The sequence below is a fragment of the Typopeltis vanoorti genome, chromosome 13 (genome assembly GCF_054136105.1).
Source record: "Typopeltis vanoorti isolate ZY-2024b chromosome 13, IOZ_Tvanoo_1.0, whole genome shotgun sequence".
NCBI classification, from domain to species: domain Eukaryota; kingdom Metazoa; phylum Arthropoda; class Arachnida; order Uropygi; family Thelyphonidae; genus Typopeltis; species Typopeltis vanoorti.
This window is the reverse complement of record NC_143561.1, coordinates 118,328,086-118,342,039: the sequence shown is the minus strand read 5'-3', so window position 1 is coordinate 118,342,039 and position 13,954 is coordinate 118,328,086. Positions and strand designations below refer to the sequence as shown.

The 13,954-nt window shown below is 35.5% G+C and overlaps 1 protein-coding gene across 3 annotated transcripts in view; it reads right to left on the bottom strand.

Annotated features, from left to right (window-relative positions):
- Nucleotides 1–13,954, bottom strand: part of LOC150100495 (FERM, ARHGEF and pleckstrin domain-containing protein 2-like) — a 726,486-nt gene that overhangs the window by 379,963 nt on the left and 332,569 nt on the right. For all 3 annotated transcript variants that reach the window (XM_090403005.1, XM_090403006.1, XM_090403007.1), the window contains exon 12: nucleotides 566–762. In XM_090403005.1, coding sequence (XP_090259131.1) covers nucleotides 566–762 — 197 coding nt within the window. The remainder of the gene's footprint in view (nucleotides 1–565; nucleotides 763–13,954) is intronic.

The window sequence follows — 13,954 nt, the reverse complement described above, 5'->3', positions numbered from 1 at the left end:
TACAATAACAAGAATGGATTACTTGAATGAACTGCCCATTAAACACCTCTACTATATTCTCCCATTACCACTGACCAACATCATCCTCCCATAATCATTCTTCCTTCTACTGGCCATATATCGAAAAATCTCTCTAAGATTTCTTGTAGCATCATTTGGTAACTGCTGCTCTTACTGCACTTTGGCTACCCTTACTGAGTCATCATTCTTGCTTGTTCTTTGCATGCCTATTGTAGCTGATTCTCTATATTCATCTTGTGCTGTCTCCACAATACCCTTTTGTTCCAAATTGAATGCTTCACTTCTTCAGTAATCCATTTTACACCAACCTTGGGGAAGGTAGGGAAAGAAAAAAAATAAAATAATTGCATTCAAAGAAAACTTTAAATGCAATTATGACTGAAGAAAAGAAATATGCACACCCTGTGATGTCATGAATTCACATTTTTTCTTTTTCTGATTAATAAACAAAACAAAATAATTTAGAATGAACACAAACCATAAAGTATAATATTTAAATATCAGTCAACAGTAACAATAATTTCTTATATACATAACTACATACCTTAGCATTAATGTCAGACATGATAAAGGATTTTGGACTCAATGTTATGCTATAGCTATCACTATTCTGTGATGGTGTTATAGATACAGAAGAACTGTCACTAGATACATCTAATGGAGAATAACTATGTTCACTGTCACTAGCAGCTTCTTTAAGCTCAAGAGCAGAAGCAACAATCATTTCAACTTCATATTTTTCTGTGAAAAAATATTGGTAATTACAGATTAAACTAATTTCAGTAGTCTACATATAAGTAATTAGCAATAAAAAATTTGCAATAAAACGTTTATGGTTTGCAGCACATAAAAAGTACTGCACATTATACCCTATATAATTTTTTTTTTCTTCTTTATAGTATATTCAACACTCTGCATGTGAACGGTCATGTTCCAGGCTACATTAGGGAGTGTTCTCGCTCTAATTAGGGAAAAGTAGAAAATAGAAGGCATCTACATTTATAAAGATATGGCTGTTGATCCACTTTTAGAGTATATGAAACCTTTTAACACCTTGTTCAGCTTCTAAGCTTAACAAATTTTACAATTATACTGATGTTCCTGTATAATACAATGTTTTCATTACAACCTTTGAAACAGAAAAGTATAATGTTAAGTAAAAAAAGATAAACAAAAAAACTGGGTGTTTAAAATATTAAGTTATTTAAACTGGACAATTTAACATTATAAAGCTATTTTGTCAAGCCTGTTTGGTGGAGTGGTTAGCATATCTGCTCTCCAGCCAAGAAGCTATGAGTTTAAAACTCACTTTGGGCATAGATATTGGTGATTACCTACAAAGTCTATGTGGAAAGGGCATCTGGGACTCTACCACCTCTTCTAGCAGAAGGCTTCACTTCCAAAACTCAATGAAGTGCACAGGAGCCACACGATGTCCAGTAATGTCAAATGTGAATAATTAACAGCTATTTTATCAGTAAAAATATTTCTGCAAAAATTTATTAAACTACATTCTGAATTTCATGTTCTTCAAGGATAGAAACTATAGTAAAATATTTATCAATTAACATGGTTTGCATATTACAAAATAGAAAAAAAAAATTAAACAATGAAGTTTTTAGAGCAGTTTAGTACATGGCTATTGTACAGTTTACTGTACAATAGTCTTGTACAGAAGAACTCTGCTCTTCTGTACATGGCTATTAACCTGCTAAACAGCAAGTGTACACCATGAAGAAGTGGTTTGATGATGTTTAACTCAAATTCTCCAGTTCTGCCTTGCCAACAGAAACATTTTTTTTTAAATTCCTTCTGTTCAGTAAGGACTGAGAATTCAATTATATTCTAAGGAATGACAGGAAGCATGAATGGAGCCCTTTACCAAAGTGTAATCAGTTTGGTGAAGTTTGTAAACTCCTGTTGTTGGCTAACAGAAGTATTTTTTTTTCTTTTTGTTGATCCAGGAGGAACACGAAGAAAGAGCTCTGAGAATGATAATGAAAAGCTGTAATAAGTTACACATCCCCTTTGGAGATGTGAAACTAGTTTTATAACTAAATTATGATGATGATGATTACAAACATTTCAAATATTCAGTTGAGAAATAATGTAGTTCCACAAAAAATCAACCTGCAATTCTGTATCACTTCTAACTTGAAAAGGTATGTAAAGGTATGTTATCATTTCTTGATGTTTGCATCCAATCTGAAATAGATGGAGTTTTTTATTTTTGAATTTTAAAAATAAAAATTGTGTATATGTAAAGGAGGGATTTCAATCCTTTCTCTACACACACACCATCCTTTTGTAAACTCTCATGTCATCGAGACTTGATGAAGACGTTATTCTCAACAAATGTTGTTGTAAAGATTTACTTTTATTAGAAATCTCCAAAATCAAAAGGATAAAAGAAGAAAAAAAAAAAAGAGAGAGAGAGAGAGAACTATCAGTTCAGGTGCATTTTCTCTGCTGAAATGTATGAATAGTTCAAATTCCATGTGTTAAGAAAGTGGATAAATATAAAGAAGCATTTGAAAGAGGTAATTGCTGACTGAGTACCTAGAGTCTGGATAATAAATCAAGTAGAGATTAAATGGATAAATAACACCATTAAGCTTGAGCTGCAAATAAACAAGAAACAGCTGTGGAGGGAATATAAGGAGAAAGGTGACCTGCAGGCCCACGAACAGTATAAAGCACAGGCCAGAATGGTAACAAGCATGGTAAGAAAAGCAAAATAGCTACACAAGCTAAAGAGAATCCCAAACAATTTTTTCGATATGCTGCAAGTAAAAGAAAAAATGTATACGGCAGAATGATTTTAAGAAATGGCGATGGTAGGGAGATAACTGAGTCAGTTGATATAGTGGAATTACTGAGCGAGCACTTTGCAAGAGTATATCATCCAGGTGGTGATATTGCAAGAATGAAGGAACCAATAGCTTATAAGGGAATCGAGGTGAATGAAATGGAGGTGAATAGTATATTACAAAACCTTAATGTGAATACATCTGTGGGATTGGATGGTATACCGGCATGGGTCTTGCATGAAGCGGCTAAGGAATTGTCAGTGCCCTTGACCATTTTGTTTAATTTGAGTCTCGGGTCTGGGTTAGTCCCAAGGGGGTGGAAAGAGGGGAAAATAGTTCCACTGCATAAACGAGGTTCCAAGACTGCTGTTGCAAATTACCGACCGATCAGCATATCAGGTGTCGTTGTCAAGGACTTGGAGAAAGCAGTCAAGAGAAAAATACAGGATTAGATAGATGAAAATGGGATACTGTATGGGGAACAGCATGGTTTTGTGAAGGATAGATCATGCTTCAGTAACTGGCTCAAGTTTTATAACAAGGTGACGGCTGAACTGGATAAGGGTAATAGGTTTACAGTGATACTGCTGGACCTTGCTAAGGCCTTTGATAGGATACCACATGGAATTCTAATCAATAAACTGCAGCATATGGGAATGGATAATAGGGTTGGTGAGATGGATAGGAGAGTGGTTGATGGAGAGATATCAGAGAGTAGTTTATTCAGGAGTAGAGTCCAAAAGACGGACTGTGACTAGTGGTGTGCTGCAGGGTTCTGTTCTTGGACCACTACTGTTTAATTTGTTCATTAACGATATAGGAAAGGATCTCAGAGGAACTATTCATTTGTTTGCTGATGATGCAAAGTTGGGTAGAGCAATAGTGAATGCACATGATCAGGGACGAATTCTCCATGCTTAATATGCTTGCTGCACAAGCACGTTACTTGAGAAAGAAGAAATATATTTATTTGTTAATAAATGCATGCATTTACATGCATTCCATTTAGGCTTTTATTTTTGCAGACAGAAGATGTCTTAAGCTTTGCATTGTGTATCGAAGGTCGATGCTTGCTTGTCTAGTCAAAGCTACTTTGGCTTGCCAGTTGTGGGAGCTTCCAGGTCCTCGCTGTAGCAGTGTGATTTCATGCATGCACATAACCATTTCAGCTCCCTTCACATCGTCTTAAACACAGGCCATATGCAGTAAAATTAGATCTAACCAGTGAGCTTCAACTAGCCTTTACAAGTGTGTGTAAAGGCTAGTTGAAAATTAAGTTACAACTAACTTTTTATTACGATGTTATTGACCAGTTCATAAAGAAGAACAGTATGGTAGAATTTGTATTCAAGTAGCTAAATTGAAAAAGATAGAATATCATTTGTAAAATAAATGTTGTATTTGTAAGATTAAATGTACATAAATTTTATAATTTATAGTTTGAAATAGTCAGTAATTCATTATTCTGCTAATCAGACTTCTATCACACCTCTCACTCCCTGAATGATAACAAGAGCAAGCGTGAATTTCAAGACCATCATTTGCCCCTGCACATGATGTCAAAATTTTGCAGGATGATTTGGATATATTGGAGGACTGGGCTAAGGAAAATGAATGTCAATTTAATGGCAAAGTGTAAAGTTATGCATTTTGGTGTGAAAGATTAGCAGTAGTATACCACATTGGTGGAACTATACTCCAGGAGATTGCCGAGGCCAGGGATTTGGGAGTGTTGGTGGATAGGGAGTTGAAGTTTAGGGGTCACATTGCAAAATTGGCTAAATCAGCTCATCTCATCAAATCACTTGGTTACTGAAGAATACTTAGATGAGCAGATTTACCCCATCTTGACTACAGTGCCCAGATCTGGGCACCAGGGTTTCTTCTTGATGGAAAGGAGGTGAAGAGGATCCAGAAGGGAGTGACCAAGATGATAGCAGGTCTATGGAATGAAAACCTTATGAAAACAGGTTGAAGATTTGTGGGTTGCAGAAATTTGTTGATAGGTGGAAAAGAGGTGATATGATTGAGACATTCAAATTACTGAAGGGTTTCTATAAGATTAATTTTTTTTTTTTGATTTAATTCAGAGGATATTTTTCAGAACAGGTCTGGTGGTGCAAGGACTAGGGGCCATCCATGGAAACTGGGCAAGAGTGTTGTTAGCAAGGGTGTTAGAACTAGGTTTTTTACTTGAAGAATGGTGAATGAGTGGAATAAGTTGCCAGAGTCTGTTGTGGATGCCATGAGTTCAAGGCAAAGTATGATAGATACTGTGTGGATGTGGAATAGTTGTTCTTGACATGATGTTTAGGGCCTCCCTCGATGAGTCTAAGGACTCCTTGGAGTTGCCCGTAATAATAATAATAATAAGAATAATTTCTCATGTTCTTAAATATATAAAAGCTCTGTTCAGTTCACACTTCTAAAGAAAAAAAATAAAAAAGACAGCTATTACCTTGCTAGGAGAAATCAACACTACTTTATTTATTAGGAAATTCCCTTTTTAATTCATTGTGAGCATATTGGTTGGCTAGAGGAGAAGAGGATTGAGTAACAGTACATCACAATTACATCAGTCATGAGCTGTTCGCTCATGATATGCAATATAATACTGCATATAATGAATGGACAGTAGTCATAAAATCAATTGACCAAATACAGAAATGTAAACTTACAATACAGAAATGGAGTTATATATATATATTTAAGTGTGCCTGAACAAATTTAGAGGCCTTGTTGCATGCATCAATGTACATCTAATCATAATGATGGATGTTTTATATACCCAAAACTTGGAAAACAGTTATACTATAATTAAGAACACAACTTTTTTTTTTCTAATTGGAATTAACATAATATTATAACTTTATTCACCTTACCTACGTTTATCCACTTGGTTATACTATAAATTAAAGATAGAAAGAAATTATATACCTGGTTTAATCCTTTATCCAAGTGTAAGCAAACAAAATCTGAATATGAAGCATTTTCAGAATGGGTAATTCATATATAGAAGCTAATGACTTCACATCACTTGCCTTAGTATCCCATAATGCAAAAGCACATATCCTTGTGGACATGTATTCTATATTTATATATAGAAGCTAATGACTTCACATCACTTGCCTTACTATCCCATAATGCAAAACACATATCCTTGTGGACATGTATAACGCTATGCATTATGGAAAGCTATGAATTATGTATTCTATATACAAGTTCCCCTAGTCCTGAAAATAATTAAATCACAAACATTTTACTTACACTTGGATAAAGGATTAAACCAAGTATATAATTTCTTGGTATCTTTAATTTATAGTATAACCAATTGGAAAAATGTCCAACAACTATCTCTAATCCAGAGTATTTTAATAATAAGTTGTGACACCTTATGGCTACTCGTATATGAAAATATGACTCCTGCATTACTTCAACCTTGGTATCACCTTTGGATCTGGGTCCAACTGATGAGATCTCATTAAAGGTTGAAACTGGTCTGTGTAGTGACCCTTTCCATAATGCATAGAATTATACATATCCACAAGGAAGTCATCAGAAGCTAATGACTTCACATCACTTGCCTTACTATCCCATAATGCAAAGCACATATCCTTGTGGACATGTATAATGCTATGTATTATGTAAAGGTATCCCTCGATGTTACGGCATATATCAAAATCACGTTAATCAAATCTAATAATCAATGGTCGTTTTATATGGTACTCTTTTAGGAAAGATAAAAAACGAATGCAAAGTAAATGTTTAATAAATACTTGTACCTACATTATTTACTGCAATTTTTTTTATCAAAAGAAGTTATCAAGAGTCGTTTGAACAGTTAGTTTTTTTTTCTTATCGGCATAAATTCTACAATAATAGGCAAAATGACTCTCCAGACTGCGGCAAACAAGCAATAAAACATAGTAAATATAATACATGATGGCACAAATTAAGTGGATATTGAATCCAACATTATTTCATAGCCGAATAGATACTACAAGAGTTTCGTGCCGAATATATAGAAACTAAAAGTTTTGGCAAGTGATGTGAAGTTATTAGCTTCTACAGAAGCTAATGACTCACATCACTTGCCTTAGTATCCCATAATGCAAAGCACATATCCTTGTGGACATGTATAATGCTATGCTTGTGACACATTTTGGCTACTCATATATGACTTCTGCATTACTTCAACCTTAGTATTACCTCTGGGTCTGGCTCCCACTGATGAGACCACAATAAAGGTCGAAACCGGTCTGGGTAGTGATCCTTCCCATAATGCACAGCATTATACATGTGTGCAAGGATATGTGCTTTGCATTATGGGATACTAAGGCAAGTGATGTGAAGTCATTCGCTTCTATATACGAGTTTCCCCAGTCCTGAAAATACTTCTGCCGCAAACTTTGTTTGCTTACGCTTGAATAAAGGATTAAACCAAGAATATAATTTATTGGTATCTATAATTTATTTCACCTTACCTACATAAATACAGTTTTTTTTTTTTTTAAATCTCCAATTTCCTAAAAGTGTATTGCATTATTTCCTGGTACAGCTGAATCAGGATGACAGCTACTGTTTGCAAGTAACTATATCCAGTTACTTTTGAATAAATATTTCTCATTCCCTTATACCGATAATACCAAATGAGATGTACAGTCAAATATTTGTACATCATCAAAATTAAGTTACTAAGCAGCCTTCTGTCTCAGCTACAGTTATGTGTAGCTCATTTCAATATGGCCAATTCACTGATAAGTTACTTGTTTGGTAGCGAACAAGGAACATACTGCAATAATTGTGAAAGTCATACAAGGTTTGCAGCAATATTACAAAGGAGGTTGACAGGATGGCCAACAAGCTCAATTCTATGCAAAAATGGATATCAAAATATTAGGAGATAAGGCTACATTGGAAAGGGATCCAAAAGACAAGCTGTGTGAATCCGCTTCAAAGACAGACTCAAGGAGTGTGATTTGCAGTTTACCAAATACAAATTGACATGATAGCACTGTATAACACTGAAATTTGCTTTAATCAAAAGTGAGTTAAAATATATTTTGTGAAAATATATAATATTTCATGAGAATAAGAATGAGAGGAGTTATGAAATATACAAAACACAGGCCTAAAAAGGTATGAGTATTGTATGGAGACTCATCATGGGAGGTTCATTCAACTGCCGACATATTTATCATACTTAATCTTAAAATCCTTAACAATCCCTGCATTGACAACATATTCCAGTAATATGTTCCATTCACCCATAATTCTCCATGTAAACAGTTTACTCCTCACAACCCTCACCACACTCTCACATAACTTCCATGGATGGCCTCTAGTTCTCCCTTCTCGCATTCTACTCTTTTTATACTCCCCTCACTAGCTTAAACATCTCTATCATATCAGTTCTTTTTCCTCCTATCCACCAATCTCTGCAATCCACATTCCTTCAACCTCTCTCCATAGCCACCATTCCAGAACCGTGATACTGTCTTTACCATTCATCTTTGGACCCTCTCCAATGTTTTCACATCACTATGAAAACCAAGTGACCAAATCTGAGCAGACTAGTCCTAGTGTGGTCTGACCAGTGCTTTATACAGTGGCACAACCATCTCCTTATTACAGCAGCAATACTATGTGCAGTCTTTGTATTACTTGCAATATGTCCTCAAAACCTTTTACTGTCAACCATCACTCCGATCTCAAATCTCATCCACTTTTGCAGTACAATGCCATCAATATAGAACACAGCCTTGTATTTCAGCACTCCAAAATACAATAACTTGCACTTATTTATGTTGCTGGTAGCATTTAGAGAGCCAATCTCCGATCCATTCCCATCCTGTGCAGCTTGTCCAAAAACTTATCATGTTGTAATTATCAAACACTTTGCAAAGTCCAAGAATATCACTACATATCATTCTCTCTCTTATTTAACACATAACCCTCGCCACACTCTCACATAACTTCCATGGATGGCCTCTAGTTCTCCCTTCTTGCACTGTACACTTTTTATACTCCCCTCACTAGCTTAAAACACCTCTATCATATCAGTTCTTTTTCCTCTTGTTACCTTATCATAAAATATAAGTAAATTGCTAAAATAAGAACTACCCTTTTACAAATCTGTGCTGACCAACATAAAGGTCAGCAAAGATTTCTATGTCCATCAACTAAATCTTGTATTCTATTCCTAACCAATCTTTCCAAAACGTTGCCAATAACTGCAGGTATACAGACTATAATTGGAAGTATTATAACTAGAACTATGCTTGTATCTGGTACTATTTTGTCTTTTTTCCACACCTTAGGAATCTTATTCACTGCAAGACTTTCATAAACTAACCATGTTAAGGGTATGACCGACTTATGCACATTCCTTAAAAATACATGGTGTTATGTCATCCATTCCCACATGCTTATTAACACCTAACCCAATCAATACTGATACATCTCAATTCTTTTACTTCCAATTCTCCTAATACTTGCCTCCCTTCTACATATTGTGTTGTATCATTTACACCAGTACGATATACACCGATGAAGTGCTCAATCAATAATTCCACTATATCCTTTGCAACAGTCACTTGCCATGACTATCCACCAGTGTCAACCCATTATTCTTTACCACACTCCTCACCTTCCTAGCCTGCACTTTATACTCTTCATGGATCTAACTGCCATCAACTGTCTTGTATCTTCTCCATAATATTTTCCTTTCCAACACAGCTTGTTTGATTTCACTCTTCTTCCATTTCACTCCTACTCTGTTCATTCACTTAACTCTTGATATGGAATTATATATTGCTTGTGTCAATCATGAATTCCTAAGCACTGTCAACATTTTTTTTTGTACAGCTCATGTACTGATGACAGTTAACTATAGAGCATTCCACAATCACCCACCATATAGTTCCACGTATATCTTTTTTAAGCAGCAACATTTTCCTCTTTCACCACTTCCCAAACAAGTACATCATGATCATCTCACCAACTGGCAGCAGTGTTAATACCTCATAAACTACATCTTGTGAAGTTATATCCAACACTCTTGAACCTATATTTTCTTCTGTCACTTGCTGCTTAAAATATTTATCAATCAGAAATTCAACAAACTCACTCTCCTTATTTCTGCTCCTCCCAATCTATATTTCTGTAATTAAAGTCTATCATCAGTATCACCTGATTTTTATATGTCAAACCAATTTCACAGTCAATATTTGGTGCAGTGGCCTATAACAGCACCCTATCAGATATACCAGTCTATTAATTTCAACTTTACAACAAACAGATTCTGAATCTGTACATACTATCAACTTCCACACTATATGGATACAACTCCTCTGGGAATACTGAGAACACCTCCTCCTCTGACCTTCCTATCCTAATGGAAAATTACATATCCTTTCATTTCTATCCCTAATACATCAACCTCAGACAACCAAATTTCACTTATACTGATTATCTTTGGTCATATGACTCAATCAATGCAACAAACTCAGTCCTCTTATTTTGAATATGCCTTACATTTGTATACAAACATAACAATCGAATATTAAGTATATTGACTTGGATAAGTAGGTGGTTGACAGACTGGTATCAAGTGGTATGTGGTTGGTGTGGATCTTCCATATTTAAGGTTATGAGTATTAGTCCTTGGACTATTGTTGTTCAATCCATACATTAATGATATTAGGAAGGAACTGACAAAAGATGTTTGATTGTTTGCTGATGCTGCAAGGACTGACAAGGCAATTGGGGATGCTACTGATTCAGCACTTACACAATGATTTAAATAGGCCAGAAATGTGAGCAAATGACAATGTTATTAAGGGTTAAAAGTTATGCACTTTGGCTGATGAGATTTCTACAGGCATATTATATTGGTGGAATTATTCTACAAGAAAATGATGAGGACTAGGGATCTTGGAGTTATGGTGGATAGGAATTTGAAGTTGAAAGGTCACACTGCAAACAATTCAGAGGATAATTGTGATATTGAAACAAATATTCATATGAAAGGATAAGGAAGTCGTTTTGCCTCTTTATAACGAATGATATAATTTTGCCTGGACAACTCTGCACAGTTTAGTTTCCTGGGTTAGGAGGGAATAAAGAAGCTGTAGAAAGGGCACAGAAGAGTTACTAAGATCATATTGGATTATGGAATACAGATTATGAGGTCAGTTTAAGAATATGCAGATCAGAGACACTGATACAGCAGAAAGAGGAGTAATATGATAAGAGTGAAGTCTAAACTTCTAAAAGGGTGTTATAGGATCATGATTTGGGAGATTGTAAAAAATGATGAATATTCTGTCACAAAAGGGCATAGTATATATGGAATTACAAGCCAGGTGATTAAGACAAGTTTAGGCAGATCTGGAAGAGTTCCATGGGAGTGAAAAGAGAACAAAATAATTCCCTTGCATAAGGGAGGTTCTAAGGCTGCAGTAAGAAATTATAGACCAATCAGTATCTCAGGAGTGGTGGTAAAAGTACTGGAAAAATCAACACAAGGTGGAGAGCTTGCAGGATGATTTAAATAGGCTGTGAGTATGGATAAAATATAAGGGATGTCCGTTTAATATGGCAAAATGTCAAGTTATGCATTCTGGGATAAAACCATTTACAAGTCATGTACCACATTGATGGAACTGTACTCCAGGAAATAGATGAAACTAGAGATTTAACTGTGGTAGCAGACAGAGGGTTCAAATTTAGAGCGCATATTGCTAAGGTAGTTCATAAGATTACTTAGCTATTGAACAACAAAGTAACAAGTAGAGATAAGGAAGTTATTCCTCTTTATAACGTCTTGATACGTCCACATCTGGATTACTGTGCTCAGGTCTGGTCTCCTGCATTTCTTGGGGATGAGGAAGTGGTAAAGAAGATTCACACATGTGCAACCAAGATGGTGAGTGGCCTGAGGAAAGTTCCCTATTAAGATAGATTGAGGGTACATGAACTGCAGATGCTGGTTGATAGGTGAAAAAGGAGATATGATAGTAACATTTAAAGTACTTAAAAGGTTTTTATAGGGTTGATGCACAGGAAATGTTTCAACACTTACCTAGAAGAGGCAGAACAAGATGTCATTCCTGGAAGTTGAGGAAAAGTGTGGTTAGTAGGGGCATGAGAACTAGATGTTTCACTTGAAGTGTTGTGAATGAATGGAATGGATTGCCAGAGTCAGCTGTAAGTGCTTTTTCTGTTCATAGGTTCAAGGGGAGGTATGATAGATTGTATGGATAAAATGGGTCTCCTGTGATGAGTCTTTGGATTCCATGGAGGCCCATACAATAAAATAATAATAATAGGATATCATAAAAATTTGATGAAATTTTTTGTTTTATGGAAGTAAGGGAGAGAAAAAGAGAGCATCTATGGAAGATAAGTTTGTGTATGGTTAAAAAGTGATGAGAGCTATAATTTTATCTCACAGAGAAATGAGTTGAGTTAGTGGAAAAATTTGTCTCCTGAGATAGGAAGTCTATCCAGTGTGAGAGAATTTAAGAGAAAGCATGGCAGCTGGTATGAATGATCTATGGCCTCATTGATGAGTTATTAACTCTCTGGAGGTTTCAGATAATAATAATAGTTATGTTTAAGTTAGGTTAATTTTATTATTTATTATAGCTTTCACACAATTATATGTACTGAACACAAAAATTAGCATTCATATTTTTTTGGATATGCATCTGAATTTGTACCCATGTTATTTAGTATGCACTTTTCCTTAAGTATTGTGCATTTAAAGTGTACATGAGGGATGCAATTTGGTGTACTTGAAGAACAAAAGATATACAAAAGAATATAAACTATACTTAATAAAGTTGCCAAAATGTAGATTTTACTATTATTATTATTTTTTTTTTTTGATGAGTGGTGACCTTGTGTCTTGCAACACTGTTAATGGGTTTATGGAAATAGTGGCTACCAAATATGATCCTAATTAAAGTCATTTATTTATATATGCATCAAAGTTCAGTATGAAAGTTATGTTGTTGCACAATAGAGCACACATTCCTCTTTTCCAGTTTAATATGCTGATCCATAAACATAGAAATCCCATGAAAATATGGCTTTCTTGTTAAATATATTAACTATGATATACGAGGTGTGGCAATTAAATAATGAGACTGGTTGCAAAAATGTGGTTTATTATTACAATTGTACAATTTAATTGTTATCCCCTTCAGCATACTCCCCTCCTCTATCTATACACTGTTGCATATGAATTTTCCATTGTTGGAAGCAGCGCTACAAGTCATCAGGTGTTATCTGGTAGCAGGGTTTTTTCTCCCGGAAACTCGGGTTTTTCATCCCGCATACATACAAATCGGCCCTTCAGAACACACGCAATTTACAGACAAAAATTACTAGTTGTGGTGTTGGAAGTGGGCGGTAGATGGCGTTGATTCGTAGTAGAGGTAAGGTGTAGAGACAGTTGAAGATGTCCTCCCGCGATGAGTCTTCGGACTCCTTGGAGGTATCAGGAATAATAATAATAATAATGATAATAATAATAATCTGCTTCAGTAGCGCTGCTCTTTTCTCCTTTACCACATCCACTGACTGAAAATGGGTGCCCTTCAATGAGGATTTTAACTTTGGAAAAAGGTAAAAGTCGCATGGAGCTAAGTCTGGCGAGTAAGGTGGATGGTCCAACCGGGATCTTCTTATCAGCCAGATACTTCTTTACAGACAGTGTACTGTGGGCTGGAGCATTGTCTTGATGGAGAATCCAAGTGTCTGTAAAGCAGTATCTGGCTGATACAAAGATCCCGGTGTTGGACCATCCACCTTACTCGCCAGACTTAGCTCCACGTGACTTTTACCTTTTTCCAAAGATGAAATCCGCATTGAAGGGCACCCATTTTAGTCAGTGGATGAGGTAAAGGAGAAAACAGCAGCACTACTGAAGCAGATAACACCTGATGACTTGCAGCACTGCTTCCAACAATGGAAAATTCATATGCAACAGTGTATAGATAGAGGAGAGGAGTATGTTGAAGGAGATAACAATTAAGTTGTACAATTGTAATAATAAACCACATTTTTTCAACCAGTCTCGTTATTTAATAGCCACACCTTGTATACAAGTGGAA